This window comes from Chroicocephalus ridibundus, chromosome 2 (assembly GCF_963924245.1).
Source record: "Chroicocephalus ridibundus chromosome 2, bChrRid1.1, whole genome shotgun sequence".
NCBI lineage: Eukaryota > Metazoa > Chordata > Aves > Charadriiformes > Laridae > Chroicocephalus > Chroicocephalus ridibundus.
In genome coordinates, this window is record NC_086285.1 from 130,091,108 (window position 1) to 130,107,235 (window position 16,128).

Here is a 16,128-nt window from a genome sequence, read left to right on the forward strand (position 1 = left end):
CCCCAGTTCCCTCAGCTGCTCCTCATAAGACTTATTCTTCAGACCTCTCACCAGCTTCGTTGCCCTTCTCTGGACGTGCTCCAGCATCAAAATGTCTTTTTCGTGGTGAGGGCACAAAACTGGCCGCAGCATTCAAGGTGAGGTCTCACCAGTGCTGAGTACAGGGCACTGAACACTGAACAGGGCAGTTGCTTTGCTCACAGCTCTCTGCAGCCCCTTCCCAACCTTCGCAGGGGTTTGGCACAAGCGAGCTCGGACATCACGCCTGGGATGAGCCTCCTGTGACAGGGCCGCATGAGGAAGAGCTGTGGGCAGCCTTGCTGAAAGCTTCTGCCCCTTTGTTCAGCAGCCTCATTCAAGCGCATTGAAGCTCAGGCTCTGGGCATGGGTCCCTGCCTGAGCGGTGCTGTAGGTATGTCTGTGCCAGGTCTTATCCTGACCCTGACTTGTTGACATGACCATACCAAGCGGACACATGCTACAGTAGCCTCCCGATTTGTGACTGTCACAGATGGAAATAAAAAGACAATGACTGTTAAGGCTCCATCCATGGTATTTAAAAGGAACAAAAATACACATCTGCTTGAATAAAAGTTTATTTTGTGTATCATAGAAAAATCATCGGTACCATCAAACAAGGCTTTACAAGATAAAGAATACAAAGGAAAGACACAAAAAAAATTCATAATACAGACACTGCTCCCTCATCATATTACACACAATATTCCTTATAGTTACACACATAGGAACTAATTACTACCATTTGCAGTTATAGCAGATGTTTCACTTGCACGACTGATCCCTGTTTTTAAGGGTAAATCCTGCCCTCCTTACTTAGGCAAATTCTTAGGGCTATTCCTGAAAAAGAAGACTGGACTTGGTTTGTAACTACCTTAGCTGCGGCATTTATAGCAACTGTAGAGCATAATCCTCTTTTTACTCTCGGTTCTACTTAGGAGTCAGCTAATAAAGTTAATATAATAAAGTCACCTTTATTGAAAAAGAGGTCCATTTACTGGATTTGGCCGCTCTGACAAATGTAGAAATAATCTGCATATTTATGCTTGTAATTACCTGGTAGTGTCTTTCTGGTAGTCACAGTTAATGTTTCCTTATAGTTTTTTAACTAATGCATTTCACATTCTCTTACGTAGTTGTTTCACGATAAAGAACAAGTTAGAGAGTACTTTACTTGAAAAAACCTGAGAAATGTACCAGCTTTATTCAGATATGGTACTTGAGCATATAAGGTACTATAAAACAGCTGAGGTACAAAGCTGAATTCTTCATAAACTCCAAATCCCCATTGATGTTAACAGAGTTTGGAAGCTGTGCAATAGAGGAGATTTATGTTTGACTGTCTCATCTTAGTTCCTTTTTGGACACCACACAAAACTACTGAGCAAAACTTTCACAAAGCGTGCAGTAAAGCAAAGAGAAAAAAAAAAAAGAAAAAAGGCATCACAGTGTATTGAATGCAACTGCTATTACCACATTATGTCAACATTAATAAGTTTCTCAAATACATTCATCTGCTGTTTGAATTCTAGCTGCATTAAACTATCTGACAAGACAGAAAGAAACTACCGTCTTCAATGGCAAACTACCTCTTGACTCAAAGTGAGAATTCTAGCCAGGAGCTACAGGAAAAGTCAGACTATGTAAAGAAAAAATCAGGTTTACATTCCTTTAAATACAAAGAAACGGACGTCTGCATCTCATATCTGTCTGCTGACTCCACTCACTCTCACAGAAATTCTTGGAGGACATATAAAACTGAATTTGAAAAGAACAGAAAGTGGAATCAGCACTTAACTATGTCCTCTAAACTGACTTATTTTATGTGATATTTGCAATGTCTAGTTTACACGACATCCTCATATTTACGCAGATGTCACAGGGTATAAGCACTCCAAATAATATTGAATGTACAAGAGAAACAGCTTCACAAATGGGATATAGCATGTGCTTTTTAGGCAAAAATGCCGTTTTGATATCATACCCCTTTATCATGTTGGTCATTTTTTCAAATGACAAAATAGTCCCTGTCAAGAACTTGGTCACATACACATATTTACGACAAACCCAAGATCAGAAGTCTCATTTGTTAGATCATGTGAAAAGGATAAGATTTTACTAAGCAATGTATCAAAGCCCCTAGTATCACAGTCCACAACATTTTACAAAGAAAACTCTCGTATTTTAAAATATATGAATACAGTGTTTTTCCTTGTAATAACCTAATTACTTTCAGGTTTATAAGCATAATCAAGACCTCTTCGCTGGAAGAAAAATGCATTTTTCTGTACCTTACCTTAAAGTGTGATCCAAGACCATTATTACATTACTGAATGTAAATTTTTATATTAATGGCCCAACAGCACAGAAGAAACACAGGATAAATCATTGCAAAGGAAGAGAACTGTTCTGGCTGTCACGCTATATCAGCTTGATTATGCAATGCTGGCAAATAATTCCATTTATAAATAGTAACATTGCACCTTTGACACGACACTCAATCAAAAAAATAGATTTGCTGAAATGAAGAAAATGTTCCTGTATAAATCGGAGTATAATTATAAATCAATTCTTTTGTTTCCTCATCTTGACTGGGGAAACGGTGCAGGCTCTTCCGGGCTGTAAAACATTGTAAAAGTACAGATCACTTTACTGTTTTCCTCTTTGACAGTACCTTTCTTGGCAAAGTAAGTTATTCTGTGTAGCATAACAGCAAACAGAATTACAGTAACTACTATGTGAAGAACTGTGAAGATACATCTTCAGAAAGCTGGTTACGGTAGTATTTTATTACTGGGGAGGGAGAAATTTTATTATTAATTTGAAGCCAAGACTGTAAAAAATATTTATCCATGAGGTACTGGAAGTACCTACCAGAGATACCAGTACTTGCAATACTGAAAGAAATGCTCCAGAGTATCAGCTTACTGAAAGTTGCAGTGTTAACATGGACTGTACTGGTGAGGACAACAAAATCTGAATCCTCATCTGGTTTACCACGTTGGCAACTCTACATAAGTTAAACTTAACAATGGATGGATAAGAAAATGCTATTTCACTAGAATGGTTTAGTTATTAAGTGACCATAGATAAGCCTCTTTTTACCATCTGAAAGCAGTTTACAGTTTTCACCCTGTGGTCTATTTGCAAAGTTAAGGAAGACATTCTGCCTTACAGTAGCTAAAAACATCAATTACTCATTGCAACGTTATGATATGAAGTACTTAGTAGGAGCAGCTGTACACAAATTGGGGAGGTAGTGGAGAATAATTCATGATTTGGTATTTGAGACCGGCGGTACTCACATACAGCTGGTTGACACAAGTTTGCTCTACTAGAATTGAAGGTCAACAGATCCAAAAGCTAGTGACACATCTGTGTGCTACTATGCACTACTACTATCTTATATATGTGTATACATATATAAAAGAAGTCACATGCACTCTGTCTCAACAGGACTTACAGGCAGAGTTGACACTTATTTTGCCACATTTACTTGGATAATGGCCTGAGCAAGCTTACTTCTGCCTGCAATACAGTGTGTAGACAGATACTAGAGAATGTGGCAAACAGAACTAGAAAATATGTTGCATTCTAGTATTAGACTACAAAAACAGACTCATACTATACTTTCTCCTGTTTTACCCTCTATTTTTGTCTTAGACTCTCCTAAGTACTATATCAAAATTCTTAAAATACAGGAAGCTTATGCATACTGACGAGGAACTTTACATATTTTGCTACCTTTTCACAAAGGAGAGTAGGCCTACATTCTGCAAGGAAGAGCCCTGAACTTGTATGAAGCACAACTTTTATTTCTACACTCTCACTGACCAGGTCAGCACAAGTTGCATTTCTTTAAATCACTGTCTGCTTTCTCCAATTAGATGACTCTCTTGATTAGAGATGAAATCTAGAGACCAAACTCAATTAGGTTATTGATTATGTTCTTCATAGTCCCAATCAATCAGGTAAGACAATTTCATAAACATTCAATTTAAAATATGAAAATGGTATTTCAGCAGAATGGTTTAGTAAGTATAAATAGAGGAATAAAGCGAGCTTGATCCCTTCAAATACTCTTGTATTTATATCCTGCTTATTTATAGCAAATACACCGGAAGTGTCATAAATAATCAACATTTTATACATTAGTTACTTCCAGCTTCTTAGGGTATAAACAAACAAATTAGAAGCTCTGCAAAATTCAAAAACTTCTTGTGCTGTCTATAGTATACCACTGTTGGGCACTACATTTCACAGCTTTTATACATCCACATACTGCCCAAGCAGTATTTATAGTCTTGGTGCACATATTTTGCAAGCAAAACTGAGAATACATTTAATGACTATAACTCAGTTTGGAACTGAAAAAACCTCTGGAATTATGAATGGAGTATTTTTTTTTTGTTTCATTGTCTTTGTGGAAAGGAGGCTAAAATGTTACAGTGACCATTCAAAATGATAGAAAGTCACAGCACAAACAAGACTTTTGAGCCAGCCTACTGAAAAGAGTTTGTGGAATGCCTGGCCTTTCGATGTCACTTTTACTAAGCCATTCTATTTCTAGTATCCCTTGGTTTTTTATAAGCCTATAAAGCTTGCAGAGTAATCTTCTTAGGAAGCAGTAAGAGGTACTGAACTTTGACAACCAAAAGAGAGGTCTGTCTTCTTCAAAGATTTTCACTAACATTTCACCCTAAAAAATGACATTTTTAGATAATAAACTTTTTACCTTCATTAATGAAGAAGTCAGCTATATAATAGGCTGCTTTTACAGCTGATGGGGAATGTGGAATGCCAGGTGAATCCTTCCACTCAAAAGGATTTTTCTCTGGATGCCACTGGACACCATAAATTGGGTATTTGTACGCTGCAACAAATACAAAGCACATAAGCAAGGTCTATGCCTTAAGCATTATACGCTTAGTCTTACTGCAAAATAAACTCAAAGCATAAGCTACAAAAATACTTCACTTATCAACAGTTTCACAGAATCTTAAACTGCAAGTTGAAACTCTGTTAAAGTCGCAGTAGAACTGAAGGAAAAAATGGATATTGTAAAAGAAGGGTCACTTTCTATGCAAGAAGATTTTTGTACATCACTTTTTTGATTATTCATTTCAGAATTAATATTTATATATTAAAAAATAACGTTACAAACGTATTGGTCTCAAAACTTCCTATCTATTGCCAGCATCACTCAACATAAAATATTCACAGCCACACAGGATATTCCTGGCAGTTCCATGGGACAGATCCAAGTCTTGGGATCTCCTTGAAAGCCTAGTCAATCCAGGGGCAGCTCCCATCTACTCTGTGCCTGCCCTGATGCACACAAGGGGAAGCCAGTCCTTAACTCTCTTACAGAGAACGGCAGCTGATGATTGCTCTGTGATAAACCGCTTGCAGGCACAGGAGATGTCTGTCATTAGCCTAATCAGGTTTTCTGATCAAACTGCTATTCCTCCGTTCTGGAGGACAGCCAGTATGCTGTACAGATGAATCCCATGGGCTGACAGCTGGGCCTTACTGTAGAGCTCTTAGTAGTGCCCCGATCAAGATAAACCACTCCCTAAAGAGCTAACTTGTTTCTTGAGCCGAGTAAGCCTGGTGCAAAACATACACAATGCAAGATAAGTAATGCAAAAGGCTTTTGGAGGAGGGCAATTACCAGTATTGCTGCTAAAGTAATGAGGCATGCTGCTGTTACCTCAGCACTCTGAATTGTTCTTTCTGTAAACAGCAAATGGATACAGAGCACCGCAAGAATGCGAGCGTAAGCAGCCAGAAAGCAAGGTGCAACACGGGCACATTGCACCATGGAAGGATTAAAATGCTACAAGATGAGTGCTGTACTCTTCGCATCACAGCACTCAAATATTCCTAAAGCGTAACAGTAGGTGAGTGAAGTAATTAATTAGGCTCACAAATATGTACTCAAAAGATACTGCAAACAGAGTATGTTCCTCACAGCCAGAGCACCAGCAGCTCTCCCTGCTATTCTAACAGCAAGGGCCAGTACAAATTACATCAATGCCAAAACACCTCTAAAGAACTAGTTTGTTACAGTCACAGTTTACAAAGGAAATTCGTTTCCCTACCTTCCATGGTAGATATAAACTCCAGTTCACCATCGGTGTTAGTGGTCAGAACATTATAGAAATTACGAAGCCTTTCATTCTTTGTGAAATTCTGTGACAAGGAAGGGAAGAAAAAAAGATGTTATTTGCTCATTTATTTTTAGTTTTAACAGGGCAAATGCATTTGTGTTCAGGAAATAAAATGATCAAATACCTCCATGGAGAGGCTCCACATATGAAAGTTTGATGTCAACGGCTCAGTAGCAAATGCACGTAACACATCATCAGGGAAATTCTTGAATAATCTACTGTCTTTTGCAGCTATTACAAAGAAAAATGAAGAGAGGATACTGTCCATTACCCAAGCTGCTAACATATTGACTAATACTGAACAGGAGACAAATTTAATAAAATACTGTATTAAAGTAAACCTTTTTCTGTAGTATAACTTTGTGATTTTAGAATAGGCTGCAAGGAAAATCAGTGAAATAACTACAACAGGTTTCCAATATGCTATTACCACTGTCCTCCAGTCTTGACCCAGAGAGGACCCAACTTTGCTACTTAAGTTCTCACTAAAATAAGCACCATTCTTCGCCCCTCATTTCAGTGACTTGTACTCATTCACAATGAGTACAAAAGACAGAATTGTGAATGCTGCATGTTCCACAGATGGATTACTCACAAATTAAAGGATAAAGTATCAACAGAGGCTACATTTTACCAGTGTTGATGAATGGCACAGCTGTATCTTAAGGGATATCTCCGATTTCAATACTGTAAAAGTGGGACAGCAATGCTAATATTAATCATTAGGAAAGATGCAATTTGAAAAATTTAAAATCACCTGCTCTTCGAGCTTGATAGGTTTTGGACCCATGAATTTTGTTCAACTTGATAACAAAGAGAGACCTAAACCCACATTATTTTTGTAGGTCCAAGTTATCAAATGACTCAGAGCCACAACTGTGGTTTCTGCTTACTGTTGTTAGTTCCATATGGCTTGTGCTCACATCTCTGCTGTAAAGTGACAGAGTTGAACCGACTTTATAAAAACAGTCATGGCAACTTAATAAGAAAGAATTTAGCAAGATAATAATCAGAAACCTCTCAAACATTCACCTCTGTGTATTTATCACAAACAAAACACAATCCCTCTCAGCAAAACTCAAGACATGAGATGTAATGGATTTTTCACCTGAGGTAAAGTTCAGAGGGAGTGCAAAACCATCTGTCTTGGTATTAACAAGTAAAACTTCGCCACTTGTGAGGTATGTAAGCTCTTCGTGTCCAAGGCATGTTCCCCATACTGGGAAATAATCTCCTTTATCATTAGCCTTCAAAATAAAAAGTAACAACATAAGTGAAAAGTACTGAAGATTTACAGAAAGAAGACTGAAGAGAACTTCCTACTTTTTTTGCTTTCTCTTGTGTAGGTGAGAAGTAAAACTACTACAGCAGTACAAACTGCTACCAGAGGAATTGTAACAGTTCAATTACAATTGAAATAAACACAGACTCCCTTAGTTTTTCTCCTAAAATACGAAGGCTAGGGGATATACACATCTATCGAAGCAGTAAACTGAGCCTAATGTTGATGTTAATTTGATTGTTCTGTTCTACAAATAAGTAACATCAAGGGAAGCCTAAACAGAAACCACAAAACGGCAACATTTCTATAAAAAAGGCAATCGTAAGAGGGGACACAAACCAATCTGTCACCATTTTGAGAGAAAGCCTATTCATCACAATTCATACTTTTACATGAAGCGCGTTATGGTCACATAGAAAGGGCCCTTTACAATGTCCATACACCTATGCCCACCCATCTGTATTAAGAAAACATAAATCCTATTACTAGCATGGCTACTGCCTTAAGTGACATACTTATATGCTTATTTAACTAGCAGGTATGTACCTGTGTTCCAGAAAGATAAATTGTGAGTTTAAGCAACATAAAAAAGTGACGATCATTTTCAAAAGAATAAAAATTAGCGGATAAGTGCAAAAACAAGAGAAGAAAGCAAAAAGGAGAAAAGGAAAGCCAAAAGAGCAACCAGCTTCTTGTTTCTTAACTAAGCACAGTGCATACACACAGTAGGAATTTGCATTTTGCATGGTTTATTCCTGATAGTAAGCACATCTTAGAGAATGGAATGTTTCAGAACTCCCAGTTTTATGAAATCTGAGTAGTCTTTCTTAACTTGTTTCTAAACATTTTTAAGTTATGCATACCACTCCACCCCCCAAAGAGCTGCTGCTCAAAAGCCATTTTTGAGAAAGCTGAAATTACAGGCTTAGAATAAAAATGTTACCCTACTGCATTACTGGTAGTATGGTAATAAGAGGCAACGTAACCACTTCTTCTCAGAGCAAAACATGGCAGATTTACAGAAAGAAGGCTAATAGTACTGCAGAGTCTTCCTGACTACCCATCACACATGGCTAGAGACACAGAACTTGCAACTCCACCATCTTTCTTTCATGTAAGAAAGTACTGAACTGTAAACTTTTTGTTCCCCATCTTTTTTTTTTTTTAATAAACATTAGCCTGGAGGCTACGCATATATTAAGCAATACCCAAGATGTCATATTTTAAAAACTAATTTAAAAGCTGGAAAACAGTATTTCAATTTAGGTTTTTGTCTAGCTAGTAAAATTCTATTGACTTGGATGGTGATTATCATTTCACATCTTCTGTTAATGTTAAAGCAGAGCCAGACCAAGCCATTTCTCATTGTGAACATTTGAAAATGAAAAGGAGCCCTCATGCGCTCTAAAAAAAAAAACCCCATAAAATTCAGTCAATTCTGTACCTGCTAATGCACTCTTGACTACTGTAGCTCACCTTACATTAGTAAAACTGCCAATATTTTATAGCTCTGATTAGGTCTCAAAAGATGAAAATCAAAACACACGATCATCACAAACAACACAGAAAAAAATCCAGCTTATTAGTAAGGGTTACCTACGATGAACCAAAAAGTATTTTCTGCCTTTCACTCACCTGAAATACACATACCACCTAATAAACCTGTTTCTCTGATCATAAAATTATGACATAAGCAATTCAGTTAATCATTGTGAAATGTCAACAGAATTTCGTAACAGCACTGCAAACCACAAGAAACCCTTGCTCCGATACCGAATACCAAGACACAGGCTGCACTTCACACAGTGAGCAGTTTCAAAGAGACAAATGAGATTAATTGGCTTACATAGAACTGAGATAGTCTTTGCAAGATTCAGGTTTAAGGCGACAGACTAACCATCACCATGAATAAAGACAGAGACAGACAAAAGAATAACAACATTGGTGCCATGGTGACTGAGGAGTAGGAAACCGAATTACTGAATTGCAGCAGCTGACTGGTCCTGTGAATGCCACTGCCTGTACTCTCCTTCCCTGCTGTTGGAAAGTCAACAGAAAGTGTAGAAGAGGAATTCCTCGCTGTCAATGAGCACTTCTACCACGGTAACAGTTTAAGGACTACTCATAACTGGCTCTAAAATTGGGCAAAGTTTTCCAAAGTATAGATTCTGTGACAATTTTAATCAATGTTAGCTGAAAATAAAGTCAGTAAAGAGGAAAAAAGAAAGATAATTTAGATTTTTATTCAAAATTAATACAGAAGATACTTAACAAATCTTAATGATTGTATATAAAGCTCAGTGAATCTCCATTCCCTTCCACAACACAAATTTTACTGCCAAATTTGTTGATTACTATCTGAAAAAAACCCACCCCTTATGCTCTAAGAGAATTAAATCTTCAATAAGGGTTCAGAGCCTTCCTGACGTTCTTTGAAAGAAACAGCTTTCCCAGAAATTCAATCTTTTCTTAATAAAGCTATCATATAAATATTAAAAAATAATTAATATAGCCTTTCAAGTGTTCTCCCACTTTTTTCTGTGTTATAAATTAAGCTAGTATTTACTTTAAAAATCTGCTACGTTTACCGTTACCAATGCAAAGAAGCAGGTAATATGGTGTAACATAACTAATGTAGACCCCTTACCTTCACCTCCAAAGATATATTTAAATCTACTTATAGATAAGTGAGAATAAACGTGTTTTACTAGCTGTAACATATATGTGAAAGGAGGCCTTAATGCTGTATTATTGCAAATTGGTTTATTTGAGAATGTCTCTAGAATTCTTTCTGAGTCTAAACTTTAGTCATGAGACTTCTACAAATGATCACATTTACGTATATCTTTATTCAACATTTAATGGCAACGGATACTCTGGGCTTTTGGAAGGAATTATTGTTACTTTATTGCAAGTTCCACAAAGCCATAAAGCTCCAGGTCCAAGGAATAAATGATACTGTTCTCACCCGAAGAACTTTGGAGTTTAACACCATGACACAACATATAAGAGGATAGGGTGTCAGAAGTCTGAATCTTAAGGTACAAAATGATTTTTTTATGCAGAAGCCAGCAATAAGCTACTTATTATCTGGCTTACAGTTAACACACTGGATGCCAATGGAAAACTATGAAAATATGAGCCTCCCTGTCATTTTGATCTCTGAACAGTGACAAAAACAAGAACAGACTGTTCCTTAGTAATTACCTCTAATGCCTTGTGGTAAAATATCTTAGCAACCCTGGAATATTCTGAAGTCTTAAGATCCACACCACCTCCTGGAAAAAGTACCCTGCAAGGCAACATCCAAGAATCTGATTAGCAACGGTGATCAAACTGAAACCTGGACAACGTACACAGAGAAAGGTCTGACAGCGGTTTTAATGGTAGGATCCAGGTCTAGATTAAGACATCTACATTTCAGAAATCTATAGACAGGAATTTAAGCTTCCCTTATGGACAGCAGGGATCTAGTCAGAAAAGTCAATGGAGACTTGAATAGGTTTTCTAGAGCAGACACCCACCTGGTGAGTAGGTTCAACAGCCCTGTAGGCTCCAATGCCTGTACTGATTAGCATTCCATTAATCATGTGAGTTTAGACAGCTAGTGCACACGCAGACACCTAAGTTTAGGTGTCTTAGTATTTAACTGAATCATATCCTAAATCTTAGTATTCTTCTACTGAAGAATGGTTACTATCACAAAGTAGCGACCAAGCCTAATGCAACATAAGGATGAGGAGAGTAAACAGAAAATACACAGAACATACAGATTTCAGATGGTATACAAAAGGCTTGGGTGCCATGACTCCATCAAATCCTGTCCTGACTCTTAGCTGGCTCTCCCTACCACTTTAAAATCCTGGCCCCAATCTTAATTCGTCCTGTTCAATTTCAGTAAAGAATTGTGGTTCTGGCAGAGTGACCTGCTTATTGCAGACAACACACAACAAAAAGTTCCTATTAAAAAGGAAAAAAAAAAAAAAAAAAAGTATGTTTATCTGTAACCTTCGGTCACACAGGAGCTAATATAGCTGAAGAAGACAAAGCAATCTAAGAAAGAATTTCAAAGAAATAGTGCACAGTCTTGCACAAAAAAAAAAAAATTCAACAACAGCAGCAATTCTCCATGCAGCTCCCCAAACCCAAACACCACAACACACAGTTAACCAGATTTCACAGGTACATGTGATGACATAGAAATTAATCACGTCCCATCAGAGACAGTAACACGAAATGAAGGAAGTCTCTTCTGGCTGTAACTGGAACCGTACCCACAGAACCATCAGGAATGAATGTGTGAGCACTCCCTAACCCACTGCAGCAGAACCGCAACTAGATTTACTCAAGCCACACTCACCAGTTGCTGATTTTTTATCAAAATGACTGAAGAATTTACTCTGTGTTTCTGTGCTCTGGAAATGACAACCTGCATCAGTGAGATGCTAACAAACAGCTAGAAACAACTAACACCTCAAATGATCCTAAGCATTTACAGAGTGATTGTGAGTTTAAACCCTCATAACCAGGTTTATTTTAAGGTGAATGATGCACAGGATCACGCGAATGCCACCAAGTATTTGGTGGAAAAGTAGAGCAGTATTCACAAAAATATAAATCAGATTACTCTCCAGTCCCAATATAAAAATAAATACAGCTAAAAAAGTAGGTTCAAAACAGGTCAGATTATAGATTTCTACCAAGGTCTAGTTAGACAAATAAGGCGATCCTTACATGGAAGTGGTAGAAAATTCACTTCCCCTGTTCCTTTTGTTCAATCCAAAAACTGGTCAATACTAATTTTCCAATAGGAAAAACAGTCGCCAGTTCTGATAATGCAAAAAGGAAGTAATCCATTAAGTAGCAATGATAATGGCTTGACATAGTCATAAGCAGATTGAAATTCAGGCTACCTGCATTCCAGTATCTCTAACTCATTAGAGCTGATGTTGTTTTATATTCATAAAATTTTGTCTCTGCTATAGTAAATGTCATGATTTTAAGAAGGTGGTGTTTAATAATAAATAATTTCCAGCTGCAAAGAACCTGGAGCCAAGCTCTTACAACATGGAACATCAATATATCTCTTTCTTATTCTAAGTTTCCACAGAATGAAAAGTCCTTCCCTCCAGAGATCTTATTTGTTATTTACACATAGGTATGCTGTGGCAGCCATTAGCTGACAGGGCAACAAGAGGAAATATAGACCATCCTTGGTCACCTGCATAGCACACACCCAGCTGCCAGTCGCTGCAAAGACAGAAGGATAAGGGAACTGGATCTACTTGTCTAATACCCTCTTCTGCATCAAGGTAAGCGGTGAGGTAGAAAGAATGGGAGACCCCATTGGTCTTCTGGCAACAAAAGAGAGGCTGGCTGCCATGAGAAAGGGATGAAATCATTCATTTTGCCTCCAACATGAGGAGCCACAGGGAAGAAAGTGTCACTGCTTTATACTTGCTTATACCACAAGACTGTAAAGACCCATGTCTTAGCGTGCAGGGTGTGCTGTGGAGCGCAAGACAACAATACTCTCCCCAGACAGCAACAGGCCTAAATCTGCAAGTTCTACACCTGTTGATTAGCATTCTAGCATATGCATAAGCCTAACAAAACTATTCATGGTTTAAGATGCTCATCTTGTGACTACAAGTAGTGCAATCACATGCTACAGGCTCACACACAATCCAGCCTGTGAAGTGCAGCATCAGGTGATTTAACTCTTCGGAAGTGCACTTTTAGCACAAGGCAGACATAAAAGGTTTTGACTTTGCTTATACCACAATTAAAATGCATTAAATTAGATCACATTATCCCACATTTAAAATGCAGGAAGAACACGTGGGTGGACAGTTGCCATAAGTTAGCTGGAAAGTTAGACTTAAGCCACAGAATCACAACAGGCAAGATGGGCCATTCAAGTAGCAAGAGAGAAAGCACACCAAGAGAAAAGGGTAGAAGAGATGGGAAATCAGAAACTTTTACGATAAAGGAGATATGGAGAAGACTGGAAGAGGGAAGAAAGGGTAGTAACAGTGATAAAACTCATAGCAAGTGCTATTAAATACCAAAATTAAGGTGATCACTTAAATGAGGAAGAGGAAAAATTTAACAAAGAGGAAGCTGGCTATTTCATTTCAACTGTTAACCACTATTAACACCACTTCTGTCTGCCTGCAGACAAGCACAGGAGAATGCCAAGATGAGCCTTGGCACTGTTGCAGATTATCTGACACGTGCTCCTCGAGAAAGAAAAGGCAGCAGACACACATCGGATGAAATAGTGCTCTCTGCCTTAGAAAATATTTACATGTCTGAAGTGCTCAGCACAACCTCTCAAGAGAGTAGAAAGACAGTGTTCTTGATAACATGGCACAGCTCAAAACCAGAACCATCATTTCTTTCAACAGAAAATCAGTGATGAAAACTTACCCGTTAATAGAGTGGAATATTTTGTCATATTCTTCATCTGAAAGATTTAATCTGAAACGACAAGAAAATAGTTACAGAACACATAAGAAATATACATATTTAACCACAAAAATATCATTGTTATTGAACAGAAACACAGAAAATATGTCGAAAGCATGCTTTAAACAGAATAAAATAGTCCCAAATCAAATCAAACATTGCACTTGACACAGCTCAGTAGAGACTGAGAATCCACAAGATTGAAAGTAGAACCCTGTCTGGAGCCGTTCAGGATTAGGTACTGCAAGACCCCTTTGCAGACATTTGTTAAATTTAACATTTACATGAATGGCGTGGTTATTATTTCCTGCAGACCGGCAACTCCAGTTTCCAGTTGACTCCAAGAAGGGCAGAGCTGCAAACAGTAGGTCACACCCATTCTTCAGGAAAGATGAGGTGGAAAGATGAGAAAGACCTCAGCACCATCAAAATATCAGCAAAGCAGTGTGACTACACTCGCACAGAACTGATACACTGGGTATATTCAAAGCATCCAGCTTTGCTGCATCTAACTTAGTTGCCAGAATTAGAGGCCATCATTCACCTATGAAGCTTCTGGTCAGTGACCATTCTGAAAGCTCCACCAGCTACGTGAAGAACGCTGGCTTCTAATTCAGGCACTTATCTGATGCCCTTATTGGACTGTGTAGATATATCCTGTTGCGATTTTCTGCAGTGGCATTAGTACTGTTTTAAACTTCTGACAATTATAATTTTAACATCTGACTTCAGTGCATTTACTGTTTTATAAATAACTGCTGGCTATGAAGCATTGTCAGTTGCGTGCGTTACTCTGCTACTTTTTAACCAACAACTGAAATACAACACATGGAGTTAGTGACCCACAGTTTGAGCAGAACTGGACTTTGATTTCTTCAAGAACTATTGATGGCCTTTCTCCATTACCTGAATTCTGTGACTACATAATGTGACAGAAGACAGTATGTGTATATATATCTAGATATCTATGGGTGTTTGGGGGGGCACAATTAATTAGACTGAATATAGCTAACTTCAAAAGTCACAGACGCAAACTATGGAATGTAATTTTACAGGTCAAAAAAAAGAGTATTTTTCAAATAAAGGTTATAATAAGAAATATTAAAAATTACATGTTCCAGTCTGCTTTTATTCTGATTTCTAAAACAAACTGCTTGCAAATTGTGGAATCTTCAAATAGTTTTTAAGGAGGTCTAAACACTCAGAAAAGCAGCACAACTGCTTTCTGTGCCTCTAAGATGCCTCACATCAAACATTTATTACCCACTTGTAAGCATATAAAAATCTACCTTATTGGCACAACTCGGGCACCAGCAGATTCCAAAAACTTCACATATGAAGCTGCGATATAAGAACTTCCAAATCTGCGAAACTTCTCGAAGTGACATTCCTGTGACAACACCCCTGGAGGGTCCAAGAAAGAAAGTTAGCACTATACAAAGAGCAAACGCTAGGCACCAAAAGAAAAATTAAACTCCCATTTCCTACATGCTGGGTTACAGCGTTACATTTACTGCCTGAAAGAATTACAAACACTGAGACAATAGGGCATCAATTATGATGCCCGGTCACAAGGTAACAAATAAACACACATTATCAATTCTGTTGACTCAATTTTCCACAAGACTCAATTTACTTAGAGTACAGCTTCACTTAAATAAGTTATAGTTATTTGGGGATTTTTAAACAAGGCATGTATAGCGTGACACTATTTACAAAAGCTTTAACCACCCCTCCACTTCAGGAGCCCTTTGACTCCGCACAGAAGCCTGCACGGTTTCATGTCGGTTATGGGAGCGGTTCTCTCCCTCAGGACGCCGAAGACGGGGTGCGAGGCCGCCCAGGGCCGGCCGGTAACCCCCGGGCAGCGGCCGCCGGCAGCTGAGGGACGGCCACCCTCCGGCCCCACCGCCCCCACCCCCCTTACCGATGATGGGTCTGTCGTTGCGCTCAGCCGGGCGGCTCCGGAGCAGGAGGGAGGCTGCGGCGGCGCAGCGGACGAGGAGGAAGAGGAGGATAGCGGCGGCCGGGAGGTGAGGAAGCCCCGCGAAGCGCCCCATGGCCACGTCGCCCGCGGCCCGTCAGCAACGACCGCTCCCCTCAGCGAGCGGCCCGGCCCGGCCCGGCCTACCGCCCCACAGCGCCCGGCCCGGCCCGGCCCGCCCGGCGCCCCGGGGCACGCTG

General features: G+C 38.8%; 1 protein-coding gene across 1 annotated transcript; it reads right to left on the minus strand.

Annotated features, from left to right (window-relative positions):
• Nucleotides 1-580: 580 nt before the first annotated feature.
• GGH (gamma-glutamyl hydrolase) lies at nt 581-16,106 on the minus strand. The gene is made up of 9 exons (XM_063326952.1): nt 15,872-16,106; nt 15,234-15,348; nt 13,906-13,956; nt 10,681-10,765; nt 7,300-7,438; nt 6,316-6,422; nt 6,123-6,213; nt 4,754-4,891; nt 581-2,637 (listed from the first exon to the last, which is right to left on the minus strand). The coding sequence occupies exons 1-9, from the start codon at nt 16,002-16,004 to the stop codon at nt 2,516-2,518; spliced, it is 981 nt and encodes a 326-aa protein (XP_063183022.1). The 5' UTR covers nt 16,005-16,106; the 3' UTR covers nt 581-2,515.
• Between the last annotated feature and the right edge of the window lie 22 nt (nt 16,107-16,128).

Excerpts from the sequence above, each read along its gene's own strand:
- GGH (XM_063326952.1), bottom strand. The coding sequence starts at position 16,004 with ATGGGGCGCTTCGCGGGGCTTCCTCACCTCCCGGCCGCCGCTATCCTC. Across the intron at positions 6,423-7,299 it reads CCCTCTGAACTTTACCTCAG|CTGCAAAAGACAGTAGATTA; the intron begins GTGAAAAATCCA and ends TCTTTGTAATAG. Across the intron at positions 4,892-6,122 it reads GTTTATATCTACCATGGAAG|CGTACAAATACCCAATTTAT; the intron begins GTAGGGAAACGA and ends TATTTGTTGCAG.